At 45.2% G+C, this 19,238-nt stretch overlaps 2 protein-coding genes across 4 annotated transcripts; one reads left to right on the plus strand and one right to left on the minus strand.

Moving 5' to 3' along the window:
* The first annotated feature begins 233 nt into the window (after positions 1 to 233).
* Positions 234 to 17,211, plus strand: Pde6 (phosphodiesterase 6). 3 transcript variants are annotated; one of them, XM_076795537.1, is made up of 14 exons: positions 1,027 to 1,159; positions 3,522 to 3,835; positions 5,978 to 6,196; positions 6,672 to 7,006; positions 8,098 to 8,334; positions 8,522 to 8,879; positions 8,957 to 9,126; positions 9,199 to 9,421; positions 9,748 to 9,822; positions 9,894 to 9,932; positions 10,058 to 10,339; positions 10,546 to 10,922; positions 11,025 to 11,461; positions 11,693 to 17,211. In XM_076795537.1, the coding sequence occupies exons 3-14, from the start codon at positions 6,143 to 6,145 to the stop codon at positions 12,331 to 12,333; spliced, it is 3,228 nt and encodes a 1,075-aa protein (XP_076651652.1). In that variant the 5' UTR covers positions 1,027 to 1,159; positions 3,522 to 3,835; positions 5,978 to 6,142; the 3' UTR covers positions 12,334 to 17,211. The 3 variants fall into 3 exon arrangements, with proteins under 3 accessions (XP_076651651.1, XP_076651652.1, XP_076651650.1); XM_076795536.1 differs by lacking the exon at positions 1,027 to 1,159 and adding an exon at positions 234 to 619 and having other exon boundaries at positions 8,957 to 9,421; XM_076795535.1 differs by having other exon boundaries at positions 8,957 to 9,421.
* On the minus strand, positions 17,022 to 18,773 carry LOC143358405 (golgin subfamily A member 7). Its single transcript, XM_076795539.1, has 3 exons — positions 18,592 to 18,773; positions 18,087 to 18,251; positions 17,022 to 17,868 (listed from the first exon to the last, which is right to left on the minus strand). The coding sequence occupies exons 1-3, from the start codon at positions 18,598 to 18,600 to the stop codon at positions 17,578 to 17,580; spliced, it is 465 nt and encodes a 154-aa protein (XP_076651654.1). The 5' UTR covers positions 18,601 to 18,773; the 3' UTR covers positions 17,022 to 17,577.
* Positions 18,774 to 19,238: the final 465 nt, after the last annotated feature.

The raw sequence follows: 19,238 nt of genomic DNA on the forward strand, positions 1-19,238 counted from the left end.
CCAGTCGCGGCGTTCGATCGAGCCGCGGCCAATCGCGTCCCGTCGCGACGCATCCTCTCTTACGCAGTTGCGTGGGACATGTGCGTGTCCTGGCTCGGCTTGTCACACGACCTGCGGCCGCGTTCGATCCTCCAGGATTCCAGGGTCCTTCGGGTCCTCGTCCCCCGCCGGCGAGACCAACCGATTTCACGCCAGGTGAAACAGTGAGGGAGAGAGAGAGAGAGAGAGAGAGAGGTGTGCACGAGTACAAGCTCTCTCCGCGGTGCAAACTGGTTCTCGATGACAGTAGCTTAGCAAGACACGAGTGACCTAACGCAGACTTAACCGTAGCACCAGGTGGAACAGCGACAGGGACCTGGTTCTCGATGACAGTTGCAAAGAGCTGCGAGACTGGCCAACAGCGGAGAACAGGCCCGAGAAGCGGCGAGCCGTGAACGAGAGCCAAAAGGCGAGCCGAAGAGGACAGGGCTGAGTGGATGAGAGGTGACGAGATGAGAGGAGATAAACGTCGATCAACGAGGATGCTCGGCTATCCCCGGAGGCTCGACACTGGCCGGGCCTAGGACACCAGCCAGACCCGTGCGCCAATAGCGATCAGCTATCCCGACCGGAAGTCACGGTAGCCAGGACGAACGTGCAGGACCAAATCCTTCTCTCTCTATTTCCCTCTCTTTCCGCCTGTCTCTGTCTCTCTCTCTCTCTCTTTCTCTCTTGCCTCGAGATCGATTCGGAGACCGTCGAATCAGCTTGATTACTGTCACGGAAGACGGATAGGGGCAAGGATCAGCGGCGCCGGACTCGCCGCACACTGATTTCCTCGGGAAAATTAAATGATCGAGGACGGATCGGCCCGGCTCGATCTCGGCGTCGGATCCCCGGCCGCGTGAACAACCCGCTCACCGAGATCTGCACTGGGTTTCGAAGAGGTGGCGAAGTATGTTCACAGATAGCCGTTCTGCGGTTGTTGTATATGGGAAACGGTGGTTTCCCGCGAGCTTTTTTCTTCTTTGCTTTTTCGTTTGGATTGGGTTCGTTTCGGTGGTGACGGAAGTTGAAACTGATCTGTGGCTGCTGATTCGTGATCGCCGGCCTCCGGAGTCGAGGGGAATTGTTTTCGGTTGAATTTTTCGTGGAAGTTTGTTGTTCGGGTGATTAGTCTGTGAGTAATGTATGATTTCTTAAGATTGTACAGCTTGCTTTATTAATTTCTGGTCGTTTTTTCCTCGAGATCTTTTCTCTCGTGGATTTGTTGTTCGGTAGATTGATCTGCGAGTAACGTAGAATTTTTTAAGGTTTTAAAGATTGTTTTGTGAAATCATTTTACTTTCTTGCCCTTCCCAATTGATAAAGAACAGAGTTACGGTCGGTATTATTTTGATTGATATACCTGTTATTTTTTTATGTTTTAGAAATAGCAGAAATGAAGAGTTTGATGAAAAATTACAAAAATTGTATACAGAGTGTAAATAAAACAGAGTGTAAACGATTTGTACAATCGTTTTGATTTTCGTTTTTTTTTGTTTTCTATAGTTTTAGTTGTAAAATATCGCTGTATATTTTATAAATTATTTTAACCTGTATATTATTATTACTCACAAACAGGCAAATTTTCTTTAAAATTAAAGACAAATTCTACCAAAAAATTATTCTGGTTAATCGAACCTTGTATATTATATAATTTTCATACTGAGGAATTTGTTTACTTTGATTCTGTTTCTGAGAAAACGGTATCCCGTAAATTTATTGAAATTTATTCATCAAAACACGTTAAGATTAGTGATCTCGTTGCAATAACAAGACTCGGTAAGAAAATTGGTTTAATTTAATTAATAACACCGAATATAAGCTTCTGAGTAATTCCACTGCCAAAACACAGTAAACGTCACAACAGAAAAGAACTTGAAATATTATAAGAAAGAAGTGGTAGATGGGAATTCACCGTTTCATATGCATCAACCCGAAAATATAAGGTCCCGAAGAAAGGAGAGAAACTCGAGGGCTTGAAAAATAAATACACTAAACTTGGAAGAGCCCTTTCTCATTTGATCTTGAGATATACTCGAAGTTAACAGCATGGTGAAGTAGTAAACCCAATGGGAATATAAACAGTAGCTCCGGGCCATGGCCCTTGAGCTCGGGACAATCTTCATCATCTCGAAACAATTTCGAAACTGGTCTCAAAATGGAAACTAATAAAAGCCCACCAGCGAGCAAGCTGCCATTTTCTTGCCGTTATCTTCCATTAATTAGTGCAAATGCCGTTTCGTGAACCAGTTGTGTTTACTATCTCGCCGTAGTAGGTGCTCGATAAAACATTGCTTGAATCACAAAACGCTTTTAAACAGGAAAAATTGTCATTAACTTCAACTAATTTATTCGTTTCAACCTGTTATCCACTAAGCATAAAATTACACAATTCATTTCCTGTTCTAAAAATGATAAATCTAAAGATTACTCACCGTTCCCTGTTCTGAACTTTAGATATGCAGAATAATATTTTGGTCAATAGGATGAAATGGAAAATAAGAATAAAAGTGAATCCAACTATGAGCAAGCTCGGTTTTCAGTTTGATTTCATTGGTAAGAGGAATTGTAAGATTTTATGCTGAACGGTTACCTCGTCAAATTGTCTCCGCTCTCGTGCAACTATCGAGGCCCTACCGCGCATCGTTACCTTCAAGTTGCGCTGCCAGTGGAACGAACGCAGACTCGTAAAAACGGAAGGGTGTCGCACGGAAACGGTTCCGAGTGTCGAAGGGCCGTACTCGGGATCCACGCAGGATTGACCCTTCTCGGTCCCTAGATAAGGGCTCGAGGATGGAGAGACACAACGGGAAGCCGGAAACCGATCCCAGAACGGAGTAATAAAATCCTCGGGCCCTTAAACTTCTAACTTACGGTCCCGCCGAGCGAGCAACGCTTCCTCGCAGCGTAAAACAATTTCGGCGATCCTCGTCTGCCAAAGAAACCTCGCTATGTCGTTATACTGTGCTTCATGGCACGCAGAGAAGAGACTTTACGCGGAAAAATAAAGCGACGATGTGGAACACAATTTCGTTGCGAGAAACTCTCAGGGAAAACGAATTTTTCACACTCATTTGTGAGTAATTTCATTCGTGTAGCCTTCACAGAATAATTGAAGTTCGATAGGATACTGTTCCATTCAGATTTACCGAAACTGTGATTGCAGAACATTTGAAAATCGTTTTCGTTTTCTCCGGAGCCGGTTGAAATGCGAGTTTGTGCGAACATTGTCAAAGCAGTGGTACATGTAAAAAATTTTCAAATGTCGAAACTGAAATCTGCCAGAGAGGAAACGCGCAAGATGAAAAGTTCGTTCCGCAGATTCCGCAGATTTTCGCGCGAATAACCGGCCGAAAAGTGTCTCGACTCTCTGCCGAGCCTGTGCTCGTTCCACCGAGGCGATCCTTCTTTCCCGAAGTCGCGTGGAGTTATTATGGGGACACCTCGACGCCGACCATGGGAAGCCCCACAAAGGATTAACTTTCGCTCGATTACAGGCCCGGGGATGCAGTAAAAGCGGTGCGTAAGTGAAAAGCAAGGGAGCCAACCGAGAGAAGAGACGCGCAATCTTCTCTCTTCCTCGCTCTTTCGAACTTCGAAATACTCGCCAGCGAGTCTGCCGAAGATCGATCGGATCGTGCGACGTTCGATCTTCCAACGAGACAAATGTGCGATCTACGAGACCGATAAACCGGCGGCTGGCAATTCCGAAGAGAATCGCTTCGATCTTCCGCGAGGAAGTGACTCTTTAAGCAACTTCCGACACGAACTTCTCCCGAAGAATTGTGGAGTCTGAACGGCGTTCTCGGAGGTATGTTCGCGATCAATTAGAATCTTTTCTGATCATTTAAATACAATATTCGCGTTATTTATAGTAGACTGCGAGGGTTAATATGTTAACTACTGTGCTATTGGTCAAAAATATTTAAAGTGGTAATTTTCTTCTGTACGCGAGTTTAACACTAGTCTAAGTGAAGTGTCCTAGTATTTTTAATTGGTATTGAGATGGAAAATTTATTTTTTCAGGTATAGATTGTAGGTATACAGGGGATATTTTTCGGAAAATAAACATTTTCTATTGCAACAAAACTGGAGCGAAATCATTTTCTTTGTCAATACGTTTAAGAAAAGAGGAATCTTCTGGTTGACGAAAAGAATTGTTCTGTTGCTCCGGTTTTTGCAAAATTGTTGTGACCCGTACAAATTTGCATAAAGGTGCGAACAAACAGTAATTATTATTTAAACGTCCATGCAGCGAAGAATTTATAAGAACTGGTGCAAGATTGTTGTCTCGGAAACTGATGGATTTATCGGCGCAGTTTCTTGAGATTTAATATTTATGAAAAGACGATTTATTGCACCGGTGCTTGTATGCATCTTACGCAAAACTTGTGCGCCCTCACTGTGCGCGACCATAATTTGCACGGCGCGTCAAGAAGCCGTCGAAGAATATTTATTCGCGTACTCTAACGCGAGTTAAATTATAAAGTTTACCGTAGTATTGCATTTTCTTTTTTTATCCCTTTGCCCGAAGCCTGTCGCCAGCAGACCGTGCGTTTTGCACACTTACAAAAGGGGCACAATAAAACAAGAGCTCTGTCAAAGTTTACGGCGCCGTTTAATTTTTGCGATTTAATTAAACTTACCACGGAGAGAAAAAGAAGAGAGGGAACTACAAATTGTTTCATCAGACTTCGAGTCGGGAAACGCTAATTGAAATACAGTTGGATGACACCTAAAACCGTTTCAAACCGGAAGCCGAGCGAAATTGTTGAACGCGATCCCGCAAACTCCCGTGGATAGAAAGCACGCGAAAATCTGGCAAAAATAGGTATTCCGCGGCACGGTTCAAAAGAACTATCGATCTTCCTTAATTTTATCTTTGAAAATGGCGACACGCTGCAACGGCTGACGACGTACAAAGGCAGCGCGGCGTCTTGGCAAATATGTCCGACGGCGGACGTTAATTTAACGGATGGCTGGGTTGTTTTACGCTGCAGCCGGTTATTTTCGGTAGAAAACCCGGGGACGACCCGTTGAATATCAAATCGCGCAATTTCATAATTCAATGATTAGACCAGGATTTCCCACGCGAGTCGTTCCCATCGGTTCCGTGAAACCGGGTGAAATGGGGATGAAAGGGGGATGGGGAAGTTGGACAACTCGTGTTCGCGGTGCACGCACTTCGCGGTGTCTTTGAACGCGAAAATAAAATGCGAGTTCATTTCCGCCTCTTCGACTCACCGGAACGTTCGTTTCGCACCTTTCGCAATAATCTTCCCAAAATATAAAAGTACAGTAAAGTCTCGATACATGAGCCGCTCAGAAAAATGTCAAAACTATTATAAGAAAAGTTTCATACAAGAATGATTAAAAACGACAAAGTTTTGTTAGTGGATTCGTATCATCGGACCGTAACAACGATCGATGTTTGTTGAATAAAACTTGAACGGTGTTATTATTCGGTCCGATATGCAAATTGAGTGATAAATTCATTTTGTCGCGGCAACGTGTAAATTTCGTCGACAGGTTTTCTTAAAGAGACGGTTACCGATGACTCGTAAGTTTATTCACATGAGATTATTTATTTACCCGGTTATTTGTGCGTCCTTATTTTTACACTGACCTATTAACTGTCGGATCTTTATCCGTTCCTCCCTCCCCCTCGCTTTGTCACTAAACTTGTTGCTGGCAGCGTAAATGAATTAAACCTATCGAGAGTAACTTTTCACAATTTATTACCAGCAGTCATAAGAAACCGATTTTGAATAATTTTCTTTTTTTCATGAGTCACACGAGGCAAACACGAGCGACTCTAATAATTACGGGCAAGATATATTTTTATCGCGTACGAATAATTCGTTTTTCCGAGCCTAAAAAAATTGAATTCTCTTGGGCGCGGAATTCCGTCATTTAGCCGACGCAAGTTCACCGAAACGAATGCTTATTCCAGACCCGGAGTTCCGAGAGTTGCACAGCTCGGAAAGTACGTAAAGTTTAACAAAGCGGCGCGAGTACAATGTGAAGTGTCCTCACCTCGTTCTCAACTTCCGCGAGTTAAAGCGGAGACGTCCCCTACCATTGCTCTCAATGGTAATTAATTCAGACCTAAGATGATATGGAGTCTGAGGACGAAGTGGACGAGAAGTTGCCGGAGCCGAAAGATGCAGAGGTACGAATTTCTCGACGGAACCCAGAAAAAAATCTTAAACGATATTTATTTGCATCAACCTTCCCCATCGCCCTCAAGTGACAAAGAAACTAAAAAGACCGACCAAACAGAACTAATTTTACAAGCACGATCTCCAGACTGCAGATTTTCATGCAGAACCAAAATTGCATTAATTACAAGACACAGGAGCTGCATAGACACTTATTTCTTTTTTAAATAATTTCAGTGAGTAGAAAATGATAGATCACCTTAATGATGTTTTCACTATTCTAACGATTCCAGTCTAACGATCTCGAATAAATATTGCTGAACAAATTTAGCTTTCAAAAGTAATCCGGAGGTTGTTCTATAAGGGAATGAATTTGTACAAATTTGTATGAGATAATCGAACGTTGAATGGAAAAACTCTCTGAGGAACGTTCGAGTTAATCAGCATCAATATGAGTTAAAAATGCGGTACCGATTTTTCGAACAGGTGAATCACAATGATATCATAGAGAGCTTCAGTACGATGAAAATCTCGACGAAACCGATGTCCTCGAAGTCCGCAGAGAGAAGCGAGTGCCAGCTGGTGTGCTCGCCGAATCCTGAAGAATCCGAGGAGCCGAACGTGCCCGATCCGTTTAAAGAATCCGATAAAATGGAGACGTCCACGCAAGAAAAATCAAAATTACCTTTAAGTTCAAGTAGCAAGACTGATGTCAAGGACTCGGACATAGCCAGGCTCTGCAGGAGCAAGAGGATCACCTGTCAGGAGACTATACACGAGTACGACGAAGACGATGGTCTGACTATGGAGAAGGTTGGAAGGTAAGGTGGTGTGAACTGTTCATAATTTCATCCACTTGAATATTCCGTGGTTACGCCTAGATTTCTGTCACCTTGTATAAAATACACTTTGCGGGCGATGCACGCTTCATTAGGTAATTACGTTGGTAATTGTTTTCCGATACTCTGTGCACGGACTTGTGTGAAACACGAGAAGATGCATCGTTTATTATTTATGTTGTCCTGAACCTTCTGTGCAAACCACGAATATGATATTTGTGACAGTCTGCAAATATTCATTGTCGAGTTCCAGACATTTGTATCAGCCTGTAGAAATCCATTGCAACACCCGGGCTAAGCACCAAACTTTTCTATCAATTTATGGAAATCCACTGCTCGATGCTAGGTATTTATGGTAGTTATCCAGAATCGAATATTTGTATCACCCTGTAGAAATTCTCGCTGCAAGATGTCAGCCTGTAGAATGTTATTGTCAGGCCTGGAATAGGCACAATATATTTGTATCAGTTTGTGAAATTTTATTTTATAGTAGGCAGAATATATTTGTATCTGCCTGTAGAATTGTATTGGCAGCCTTAGAATAGATACAATATATTTGTATCAGCCTGTAGAATTTTATTGTCAGACCTAGAATACGTGTAACATATTTGTATCCGCCTGTAGAGATTTAACAGCCGGTGCAAGGAATTTGTATCAGCCTGTAGAAGTTTAGTGACCGATGCATAGTGTTTGCAATAGCATGTAGAAATTCAGTGGCTGGTATCGGACATTCTAACCGACACCTATCCGCGTCCAACTAACGTATAATATATTTGTATACCACCACGTATAATATATTTGTATCCGCCTGTAGAGGTTTAACAGCCGGTGCAAGGAATTTGTATCAGCCTGTAGAAGTTTAATGACCGATGCATAGTGTTTGCAACAGCATGTAGAAATTCAGTGGCCGGTATCGGACATTCTAACCGACACCTATCCGCGTCCAACAAATTTTCGAAAATTTCTGGTCGATCGAACGTTTCGTGTCCGATAACTACGGAAATAGAAAAACCGGGCCAACATAATATTTTCCATCGATATATCAGTACAGTCCGAGTATTTTTGGATGAAAGGTACCTAGAGGCACATCCAGAGGCGGTCGAGGCCTGGCTGCGCGAGAACGCTAGCCAGGAGCTCCGGCTGCGTCTTCAAGGTGTATCAACCGTACTCCAAAGGTCCTCACCAGTGAGGACTTCGCACCAAGAAGAGAACCTTCTGGTCCGGAGCAAGCGTAACAGCGTGACGTCGGACATCTTCCAAACGTGGCTGGACTCCAGCTCGCCGGCGAAGAGGTGCAAGAGCCCTAACAGGTGAATCCAACTGAACCTAGCGGTCGAACGCAAATCTTTGGAGCCAGCTTCACCCCTTTTTGCTAGCTGGTCTCTGACGCAAACAATTTTTATTTTACATAAATATCCGCAGTCTAGCGATGACCAGCATGACCCCACTTAGATAAAAACTCTGTGAACGTGTTAAACCCGTTGATGTTCCGTTTAGGACGTATTCGTCGCTGGTGGGGCGTCGAGAGGAGCTGAACAGGCTGGACGAGAGCGACCTGTTCATGGAACTGATCAGGGACGTGGCGAACGAGCTGGACATCAACGTGCTCTGCCACAAGATCCTGGTGAACGTCGGCCTGCTGACCCACGCTGATCGAGGCAGCCTCTTCCTAGCCAAAGGACCTCTGGAGGACAGGTACCTGGTGGCGAAGCTGTTCGACGTGACGCAGGACACCGAACTCGAGGAAGCGGTCCGCAAAGCCAAGAACGAGGAGATCAAGATCCCGTTCGGGATCGGGATCGCCGGCTACGTCGCTCAGACCAAGGAGATCATCAACATCAAGGATGCCTACAAGGTCCGAACGATCGAAAGCATCGAACCGGTTGAGCGTTTCCTAGGGTGATAAGACCAACTTTCGAATGCGTTCTTCAGGACCCGAGGTTCAACAGCACCATCGACATGCGGACCGGATATAAGACCACTCTGATCCTGTCCATGCCCATCTGCAACTACGAGGGGGACGTGATCGGGGTCGCGCAGATCATCAACAAGACCAACGGCAGCAACGAGTTCACCGACAGAGATGTGGAAGTGTTCCAAAGGTTGGCCAACGGTGGATTTGTTGGTGCGGTGGTTATGGTCCCTGGTGTAACGGGTGAAATCGGTTCTTCTAGGTATCTAACGTTCTGCGGGATCGGTATACAAAATGCCCAGCTGTTCGAGCTGTCTGTCCAGGAGTACAGGAGAAACCAGATCCTCCTGAACCTGGCGAGGAACATATTCGAGGAGCAGAACAATCTTGAGTGCCTCGTCACCAAGATCATGACCGAGGCCAAAGAGCTGCTCAAGTGCGAGAGGTGCGCTGTGTATCTTCTGGATCTCGATTGCGGCGAGGCAGTAAGTTCGATGTCGTTCACCGAAGAATGCAGTTTTAGTGTCCACGAACTTTTGGGATTGGCTTTGAGAAAGATCGACTCCTGAGGAAACAACCCGGGTTATTATAAATGCATCAAATCCGCAGTCTAACGATTATTGTTTGTCAGTGTCATTGTTGGAATTCCCACAATTTTCCGAAAGACTTTCCACCATTTTTATCAACGCAGTCCTAGAACTTCCTAGACCAAGAGGAGTAGATAGTTTGCTAATTGTTGGAAATAGAGGATCCGTGAGGACCCAGACCAGGGTGTCGAAGAGCGTGTTTAGAGGTCGGCGTCTGATTTCAGGGACACCTCGAAAAGATCGTCGAACGGCCAGGAAAATCGACGCAAGAGAGCAGAAAGCCGCTGTCGAGGCGAGAGGTGAGTGAGACCGGCTCCCGTTGCTCGAACTCGTAAGTCTGATCGTGTTTTTCTCTTTCCTGGCGGCTCAGAGCAACAACATCGAAATGGAGGACATTTTCCTACAGCACGTGAGTAGACCAGAACTCTATAGTCCCAAAAAGTTCGATCTTTCTTGCCGAGATAGGGGGCATACCGTAATACTCGAACGTTGCCTGTTCGTTTCGACAAGGACATTTAACTTTGATGTTCGTAGGCTTCGACCGAAAGCAACAAGTTCACCACCATCTTCGAGATGGACAACAAGAGCAAGGAGGGCAAGGTTTACAGGCCCAGCGCGAACGATCTTGCGAGTCCTCTTGGCCAGATTGCTAGATACGTAGCATCGACCGGGCAGATTTTGAACATCGGTGATGTTGCTTCTTGGCTGAAGAAAGACGTGATGCAATCGGGGAACGAGCCCATCAAGAGCATCCTCTGCATGCCTATTGTGAACGGTCAGAGAACTGTGATTGGTGTTGCTCAGCTGATCAACAAGGTCTGTTCATTTTTAACAATCCCAACACATTATCTACCGGCGGTTATTTCCGAAATTAAAGTTCCAAAACTACAACAACAGTTTTGTTTAGGAGTATTACAGAAAGTCCTATAAATAGGCCCCCGGTAGATAGAGTCTTAATCCGTGATTTAGGTCCCTCGCCAACTTGAGGAATTTCATAGTTAACAGGACAATTTGGTTGGCAGGATAACGGGACGTCCTTCACCGATTCGGACGTGTCAATCTTCGAGGCGTTCGCGATCTTTTGCGGTCTCGGGATCCACAATACGCAGATGTACGAGTCCGCCTGCAAGCTAATGGCCAAGCAGAAGGTGGCTCTCGAATGTTTGAGCTACCATGCGACCGCCAGCAATGACGACACCGTCAAACTGACTTCAGAACCGATACCGTCCGCGGAGACGTTCAATCTGTACAGCTTCACGTTCATCGACTTCGACCTGACCGACGAGGACACCTGCAGAGCTACAATCCGGATGTTCAAGCAATGCAACCTGATCCAAAAGTTTCACATACCCTATGAGGTTCTGTGCAGGTGGATACTAAGCGTTAAGAAGAATTACAGGTAATCTTTCGATACTGTTCCCTTCATGCAAAATAAAAGATTTCTGTATCAGCTGCAAGACATGGGGATCACATAGAAACTGATTTCCCCTCTTAACAACAGACCGGTCAAGTACCACAACTGGAGGCACGCGCTGAACGTCGCGCAGACGATGTTCGCCATGCTGAAGACCGGGAAGATGGAGCAATTCATGACCGACCTGGAGATCCTAGGACTCCTGGTAGCCTGTCTATGCCACGACTTAGATCACCGAGGAACGAACAACGCGTTCCAAACGAAGACGGAATCCCCGTTAGCGATCCTCTACTCTACTAGCACGATGGAGCACCATCACTTCGATCAGTGCGTGATGATCCTGAACTCTGACCTCAACAACATCTTCCAGAACCTGTCCATGCAGGATTACAGGAGGGTGATGAAGGTAGTGGAGAGCGCAATTCTATCGACTGACTTGGCGATGTACTTCAAGAAAAAGAATCGGTTCATGGAGCTGATAGACGACGGGGAGTTCGACTGGCAGAGCGAGGAGAAAAAAGAACGTAAGCTTCTCCTAGACCCCGTGTCGTCAGATTAAGTCTCCCCACTCTACCTTTCCCTTCTACGACGCTATTCCCTCACCATGACCTGGCCACGTGACGCGTTTCCTACTGTCGTAATAGTCCGTTTCGAGTCAATCCCCTTACTCTTGTCTTAATTGCTTCAGAACCTAGCGCACCCCAAAATGTAGCAAACAGAGACGCAACCCTAATATCCCTGTTGTTTGTTCGCAGTGCTCTGCGGGATGATGATGACCGCCTGCGACGTGAGCGCTATTGCGAAGCCGTGGGAGGTGCAGCACCGGGTAGCTAAGTTGGTAGCGGACGAGTTCTTCGACCAAGGGGACCTGGAACGTCTCCAGCTGAACCAGCAGCCGGTGGCGATGATGGATCGCGAGAAGAGGGACGAGCTCCCCCAAATGCAGGTCGGATTCATCGACGTGATCTGTCTGCCGCTGTACAAGGTGATGTCGGAGACGTTCCCGTGGATCATGCCGTTGTACGACGGCACCATGGAGAACAGGAAGCACTGGCAGGACTTGGCTGAGAAAGTGGAGATGGGTCTGACCTGGATCGACCGGGACACGATCGACGAACCGGTGGAGGAATTCGTCTCGTACGAACCGAAGGACATCGAGTTCACGGTAACGACATTAAACTGCGCCCACGCCGAGAAGAAGGAGGGCCCTCCGGAGCCCAAGTCTGCCCTCGGCAGATTCTCGTCCGTGAGGAAGGGTGGCCGAACGCTGAGCAAAGGTTTCAGACACCGTATCAGCAGGTCCTTGTACGCAACCGGAACTCCGGAGGACACCAGCAAGACGAAGGCGTTGATCCCCGAACGTAAGAGCCGCAACAAACTGTGCTTGCTCATTTGACGTCTTACGTCGACTACTCTGGAGAGTCTGTGAACAAGATCGAGGGCGAGTTAATCGTACTCCGTAAGGTCAATTCTAGCCGCCCAGTCGCGTGGGTGGCCGGCTGATGAGGCGAATGACGTACCGCAGAGGTATGAATCATTGGAGACCAGCTGGCAACGAGGAGAACTCCTAAATAGGACATCCCGTCGACAGAAGAAGCCAGGAGGAACCAAGGTTACGCGAGGCAACTTGGAAGTCGACGGGACTCTAGGTCCGGTTGGAACGAGACGTAAAATCGACCGCGAGAAGCGTAAGTCTTACGGAATGAGCAAGAAGCAGGCATGGGCAGAGGGTGCTTTATTCCGAGGAATACCCTAGATCGCTTCTGAGAGCAATCAAGATGGAAAACTATCTTGCTCCCAGTTCGCAGAGAACCCTGAGTGGGCGTGGCTTCGATGCTGAACGGAGCCAGGGCAGTGGCCCGCAGGGCGATCTGCGCCCATGTCTGACGAACGTAGAGTAATTCAGAGTTTAGTCGATGGCTAGGCTAGTTGGGCTGAACGCTGAACAGCGGCCGAGAACGCGGATTCAATTTTGACAATCTTTTTGTATATCTCGATAAAACTTAGGCTAGCTATCGAAGCACGGTGGGGGGAACGGAGCTGTCGTTTCGCGGCGAAGGACATTTTTATATATTCGAAGAGACGACGATGGAACACCTGGACACGTCGCGTTCCCGTTCCGCTTTACCGGAAGCATCCGGAAATGGCGAATCCCGGTCGGCCGGCGAGCTACGTCGGATCGATTCGATCAATAATGATTTCGGTTACGTCAGAGACGAACGGGTAGGCGGGCCTTGCGCCGAAATCCGACCGTCTCTCGTCGTCGAAACGAAAAACACGATTTCGCATTCCACTTTTATACGGTCGAGGCTCGAGGAAACGAGCCACGGGCTCCTCGTGTTGACCCGTCGTTCCTGTATTTCATTAGACCTCTGTTTTCTTCGTCGGCCAAGGCAAACATCGACAAGGAGGAAAACGACCGACGACGATTGGACAACCTCTTACCGGGGATTATCAGCGTCCTGATCGACGGCTATGACGTCCGAGAGCGAAACGGGCACAGTACCGGACGGACGTGCTCGAAAACCCTGCCGGTTTGTTTGATATTCTTGCACGATCACGGAAACCGCATCGCAGTTACGCGTTAAAGGGGCCTTCTGGTTTTCGAGATCGTTCTTCTTCCGATTAGGAATTTTTTTTCAAAAAAACTATTGAACTTTTCGCGATAAGATATTGCACGCGTATTCGTGGGTGCTTGAAGTACATACGTTGTTTTCTTTTTATACGAAAATAATCAAAATCACTTGTTTGTACAGCATGTTTTTCCGATTTCTTTACAAAATGACGGTCTAGACCAGAAGATCCCCGCGGAACGATATCGATCAATGCGTCCACTGCACGAATATTCGCTGTGCCCTCGACGGAAATAGAAATATGTGTTTGTACATTGTTTGTTGCACCGTAAACGATTGTTGTTACGTCTCTGTCGCACCGGAACACGTAAGACATGTAGAAAATAGGTGTTAAAAGGAAAGTGTAGGCGAAAGAAACGAATCGGAGGAATGTGTATTGCGAACCTTATTGTGCAGTTGTGTTTCCAACATCGCAGATGTTCAGAAGTCTGTTTTTTCCGTCATCAACGATCACCATAGTCTTCAGAATATTTTTAATGAAACATTAATTCGACGAATGTATTGTCAAATGTCGAGACGCGTTTGCGAAGAGTAGTAGAGTCAATTACCTCCCGCATTAATCAGAAAAGAGCGCGCGTCTTTTAAGAAATATTTTACTCGCGACGTCGAATAAGTTGTCCGAAAAAGGTTTCACAGACGACAAGAGTCGTTCATGATTGTCTTCGCGAAAGGGCTCAACGATACTGAACAAACCGAGAAAACCGTTTATCCGGTACTGTATCGCGGAGGAGGAGCGAATCAATGGAAATGCATGCGTCGTATCTACGCTACAGATATTATTATTATCCCCACGATGCTCGATTGTGGCGATTCCAAGCGTTACACGAGAATTCAGTGCAACGAGTGAGACTGGTTTCTAGTCTTATAGTTACGAACGAGGGCACGCCTGTCGAGAAGATTATTGCGCCCGATTAAATAAAGATCTGAATGTGCTCAAAATACCGCTTTCTCTCTCTCTCTCTCTCAATCATACAACCTCACTCTCGATTGTCTTTCTTTCGTTACCTCAGTCGCACAACTTTTCTCTCTTTCTCTCTGAATTGTTCAGACTTCTTTCGTTCGGAAGATAATGTACTCCCATCGGTGGCTTTTACGCTGTTTTTATTAATAAAACATTTAGAAATTACACTCGAACGACGGTGTCCTTTTACACGCTAACGAATCAGCAAACGTTTTGGTCCTACGATTAAATTAAGTATAACAAACGGTTCTTTTTCTTCCCTCTCCGGTACATTTGTCGGCAATTAATTCGCTATTTACATTATGCAACGCGCGTCTCTCTCTCTCTCTCTCTCTCTCTCGCTCTCTTTGTATATGTGTCTGTGTGTGTGTATGTGTATGTGGGTCGTTGCATACGAGCGGAGCCTGGCGCGATGCAATTTTTGCGACGTCGGTGACAACATCATCGTTTCGGACACCGTTGTCCAATCTCTTTTTGATCTGTGCAGGTCAGCTACTGAGTTTCGAATCTCTCTTTTTCCTCATCCTCGTTCCTTGTTCTCTTGTTCACTGATCACGCAGAAACAAACGTCGTGGCAGTGACGCGGCTATTTGGCGGTATTCATTGATCCCTTGATTAATGCTGTTCGAGGAACGCGAGCGTGCGCGCTGTCCCATTGGAAATTCCCGCTCAGCCTCACTGAACACATAGTGACGTCGTGCTGTATGATAACTGGATGCCTAATCCTATGATAGGGTACGAAGACAATAGAATAATTGTATGATAGTGTTCGTCAACAGTGTGATAGCATTCGAGCACTGCTTGATAACGGAATAATAGAACCGCGAGAGAGCAGCGTAATTGTATGTTGGACGACGTACGATAGTTGTATGATAGTGTATGATAACGAGGTGACAGCATATGCCAACCGAGTGAGCTCCGATAGTGTTCGGTAAAGGTATGATATCGTGTGATTCCTGTATAATAGTGTATGATAATGTATGATAAAAATATGCTGGCTATGATAATTGTAAGACATAACAGTGTGATCACCGTATGATAACCGTGTGATATTACGTTGGTATATGATAATTGTATAATAACAATACGTTAGTATGATAAAAGCATAATGTACAATAACTATATCACAACTGTGGTGTACGATAACCGAAAAACTGAATGGTGCGACCGTATGAAAGCCTGATTACGTGGTAAACGTGTGAGGATGTATGATGATTGTATGATACGTTGTACGCCCGTTTTTCCAAATGGGACAGGCCAGCACAGTCGAACGCCTCGAACATTATCAATGTCAAGAATCCAGGCCATGGAAAATATCATGCACATCTCTCTCTCCCGTTCGGTGATCACAGTCGCAACGTTCCATCGGCAGGCTCCGCGGCTCATTGTGACCAAGGACGAGACCGTACATTGTCCGCAGTATAAAATGAATCCTTACTCCACTTTGTGAAACTGTGCGCGGTAGATAAGTATCTATACCCCGACGCTCGACACATAAAAAGGCATTATAATGATATATATATATATATATGTATATATAGTATTTGTGGACGCTTGTCTCGCTCTAGACCGGGCGGAGACGCGACTGTCACCGACGACAATGAAATCAATAGTGTGTCGCATTTGAGATCATCCCGTTTTTCCCTTCAAACGAATCGAATTTGAGAAACGGACCCCGAGAGAAACGTCGAGCGACCAGCGTGTAACACGGACAAACGGTCGAGTCGCTCGCACGATGTGTAACCGACGGTTCTTTGTACAAAAATATAAAATAAAAATGATCGCCACGCATACAGCATACGTGCACTCAACACCGTGACGCCGGCGTGCGTACTCGTGTGGTTATCCTTGATCACAATGTACACACAATGAATCCGTTTTTCTTTTTAATACAATATAATCTACTAAATATAATTCACCCCTTTCATTTCTCTTCGTGTTCGTTCGTTCCTTTCTCTCTTTCTTTCTATCGGTACAATTTTTCTTAGCCAATCCCTGGATCTCTCTCAGCGCAAATACTTTTGTGCCAGCAATTTCGATCGAATTCTGTGTTCGTCTGAAGGTTTGTCAACCACGGCAGAAGCGAATAACCTGACCCGTACATATATGCTCGATAATCAAACGCAAGCATTCATGGAAGATAAGATCGCGGAAGAGGAAAAACTGAAGTATGTCGCTCTGCGTGTCTTCGAAAAGTGTCAAACTCACAATAGCCGGATAACGTTTCTCGTTTTACTTGAGAGAGAGCTAGCTGGTGAATCAAATTTGAGGCCAGGTCTGTTCCCGGTGGAGAACAGCGCGTGGAACTCAAGTTTGGCTCGCGGTGTCGCCTGTTAAATGCAGATGACGGTAAAGTCTTTAAATGAACAGTAAAAAAATTAGCTTGAACTTGAGTTTTTGCAAAAAAACAACGCGTACACGACATCTTCCGTGTGTTTTAGACGGTTTGCTCAATGTTCGTTTTCTTTTTTCTGTTTTCAGCCGGGCGGCGTTTGCTCTTTGCACGCATACGTTATTGTTTCTTTGCAGAATCGTTTCGCTTACACTGGTATATTACTGTACGCGTACAAAATTGAACTTATACAACGTTATGGTGTCATGAGTGTCCACACAGCGTCCGAGCATGAACACCGAATGAAGTTACATTCGTTCGGTCAAAAAACATACATGCAATTAAACATTGTCGTTGTCTGTAGACAAACCTTTCATGCGAGTATGCTCCCGAGATTCTTGTTTCGAACTCGAAGTCGTAAATAAAAATGTGCACCTAGTTTCTTATCCCACATACCATCCGAGAAGGTAAGCGTCATTCGAGGAATTCCAAACAACATTGCATGTATGTTCACAGTAGAGTTTGCTGAAAATATAATTTGTTGATATTCACGGATCGTTGCAGAATTCACATTGCACAATTAAGTCGAAGAAGATCTGAACTCAAAGTGGTCATGTCCAGAAACACCAATGGCTCATACGGGGCTGCGATCCTGGCAAAGTGGCAGAAATGCGCGGATCACATAAAGAACTCCCTGGATCGGCTAATGTGCAGTCACGACGCAGGTCTATCTAATATCGAGATTTCTATTAGCCTAAGACCACGCAACGTCGGATCTGTTAGTAGCAGCCCACGAGGCTTATATACTCTGTCGTTCTGTTCACTAACAAACTTGGCCACCTTACGCAAACACTTTTCGTACTGAGTCTCTGTGCATATGTAAATTAGATAACCCGTGAGGCAAGCCAAGCAGCCTTCACAATACGTGGAACAACTGGCCTGTTCTGCTTCAGCAAAGTAGTTGTTCAACTGAGTGACTGTATGCTCGAACGATTGTCTGTCCAGCTAAAGTAAAAAATAATATAGGGACAAGATGTACTATAAGTTCGTTATATATTCAGAAATACTATCTGCTAGAAAAAGAGTTCCAATTTCAATTTTCTCAGAAATTCCTGCGAAAATATATTACATACGAAAATCTGATAATTTCAATCTGTACGATCTAATCAATGCTCAACGTAAACATTGAAAAGAAAGAACATGAAATTAATTTAATTACATACTCTGCTCTCTAACTGCACAGGAAACCGTGTCTGGAACTTGACCATAGTACCTTCACTGTAGTCACGTTGTATATAAACCTTTTGACAATTTGGAGGTGGCCCCCCACCCCCTTGCCCCAGGCCAGCTGACATATCCTCCAGGGGTGTAAGGGCAACGTGATTGCCCTGAAAAGGAAAAACTGAATAATCCTCCGCTTATCATTTTCCTGGTGTAAACAATCTTTAAACCCTATCGTTATCTGTCTCCGTAAGGATAACCGTTCTACTCTATCGCGAAAGTTGAGCGTCAGAATATCTAACCACAAAACCGCACCCAAATTGGCTCGGCGAAAGACTCCATGTAAAGCCATGGCTCTATCGAAGATCGAAAAACAACGGCGTTTGAAAACTTTCAATCGAAATTCGAATTACGGCGTTCGAAACATTAGAGAAACGCGTTTGTTTAGTCGCGAGGTTGACAGTGGAAAAAGGGGAGGAAGACGAAGTGAAAAGTGTGGAAACTTACCAATGGCATTTTGAGCTTCGTCTTGACGATTTGATAGAACAAATTTGTTGAAAATAATTTCGACTCGCCAGTCGATCACCGGATGAACCGTTGGCAAACGAAAATGATTACGATGACAATCGCTTTTTGCAAAATACGGAGGACTATGATCTGACGGACTGGGGCAAGATACCGTCGCCATAAAGCATGCGCGCGCAATACGCACCGTACGATTATGTCTCTTGTACTCAGCACATTTCAGGCCGCAGGTCGAGCTGTACAAGAAGTCCGTGAAAGAATTCCTGTGCTTTAATTGGCTGAAGATTCGTTGCTAACAAGACCAGAGAGGATATCCTCCCTGCTAAGACAATGCTGCTTCGAGACAGAGTCTGTCTGAGACACAGAAGAATAACGCAAGTATTATATTCTTATCTGTGTTTAAATCGATTTTTAACTAAAACAAACTTTTGCTTATCGCGTGTAATTCCTCTGGGAGCTTAATGATTTTTCGTAACTTATAATTTTCGATATACTGAAGATGTTCCTCTCTGATAACGCCAGAGAGAAAATGAGAACGCAACGTATGTAGACTTTTAAAATATATTCCTGTAGAAATTTTCGAAGTTTAGGGGGTTCAAATTAAAGGTGGAAGATTGTACTTTCTAATA

This window comes from Halictus rubicundus, chromosome 10 (assembly GCF_050948215.1).
Source record: "Halictus rubicundus isolate RS-2024b chromosome 10, iyHalRubi1_principal, whole genome shotgun sequence".
In the NCBI taxonomy this organism is placed as follows: Eukaryota; Metazoa; Arthropoda; class Insecta; order Hymenoptera; family Halictidae; genus Halictus; species Halictus rubicundus.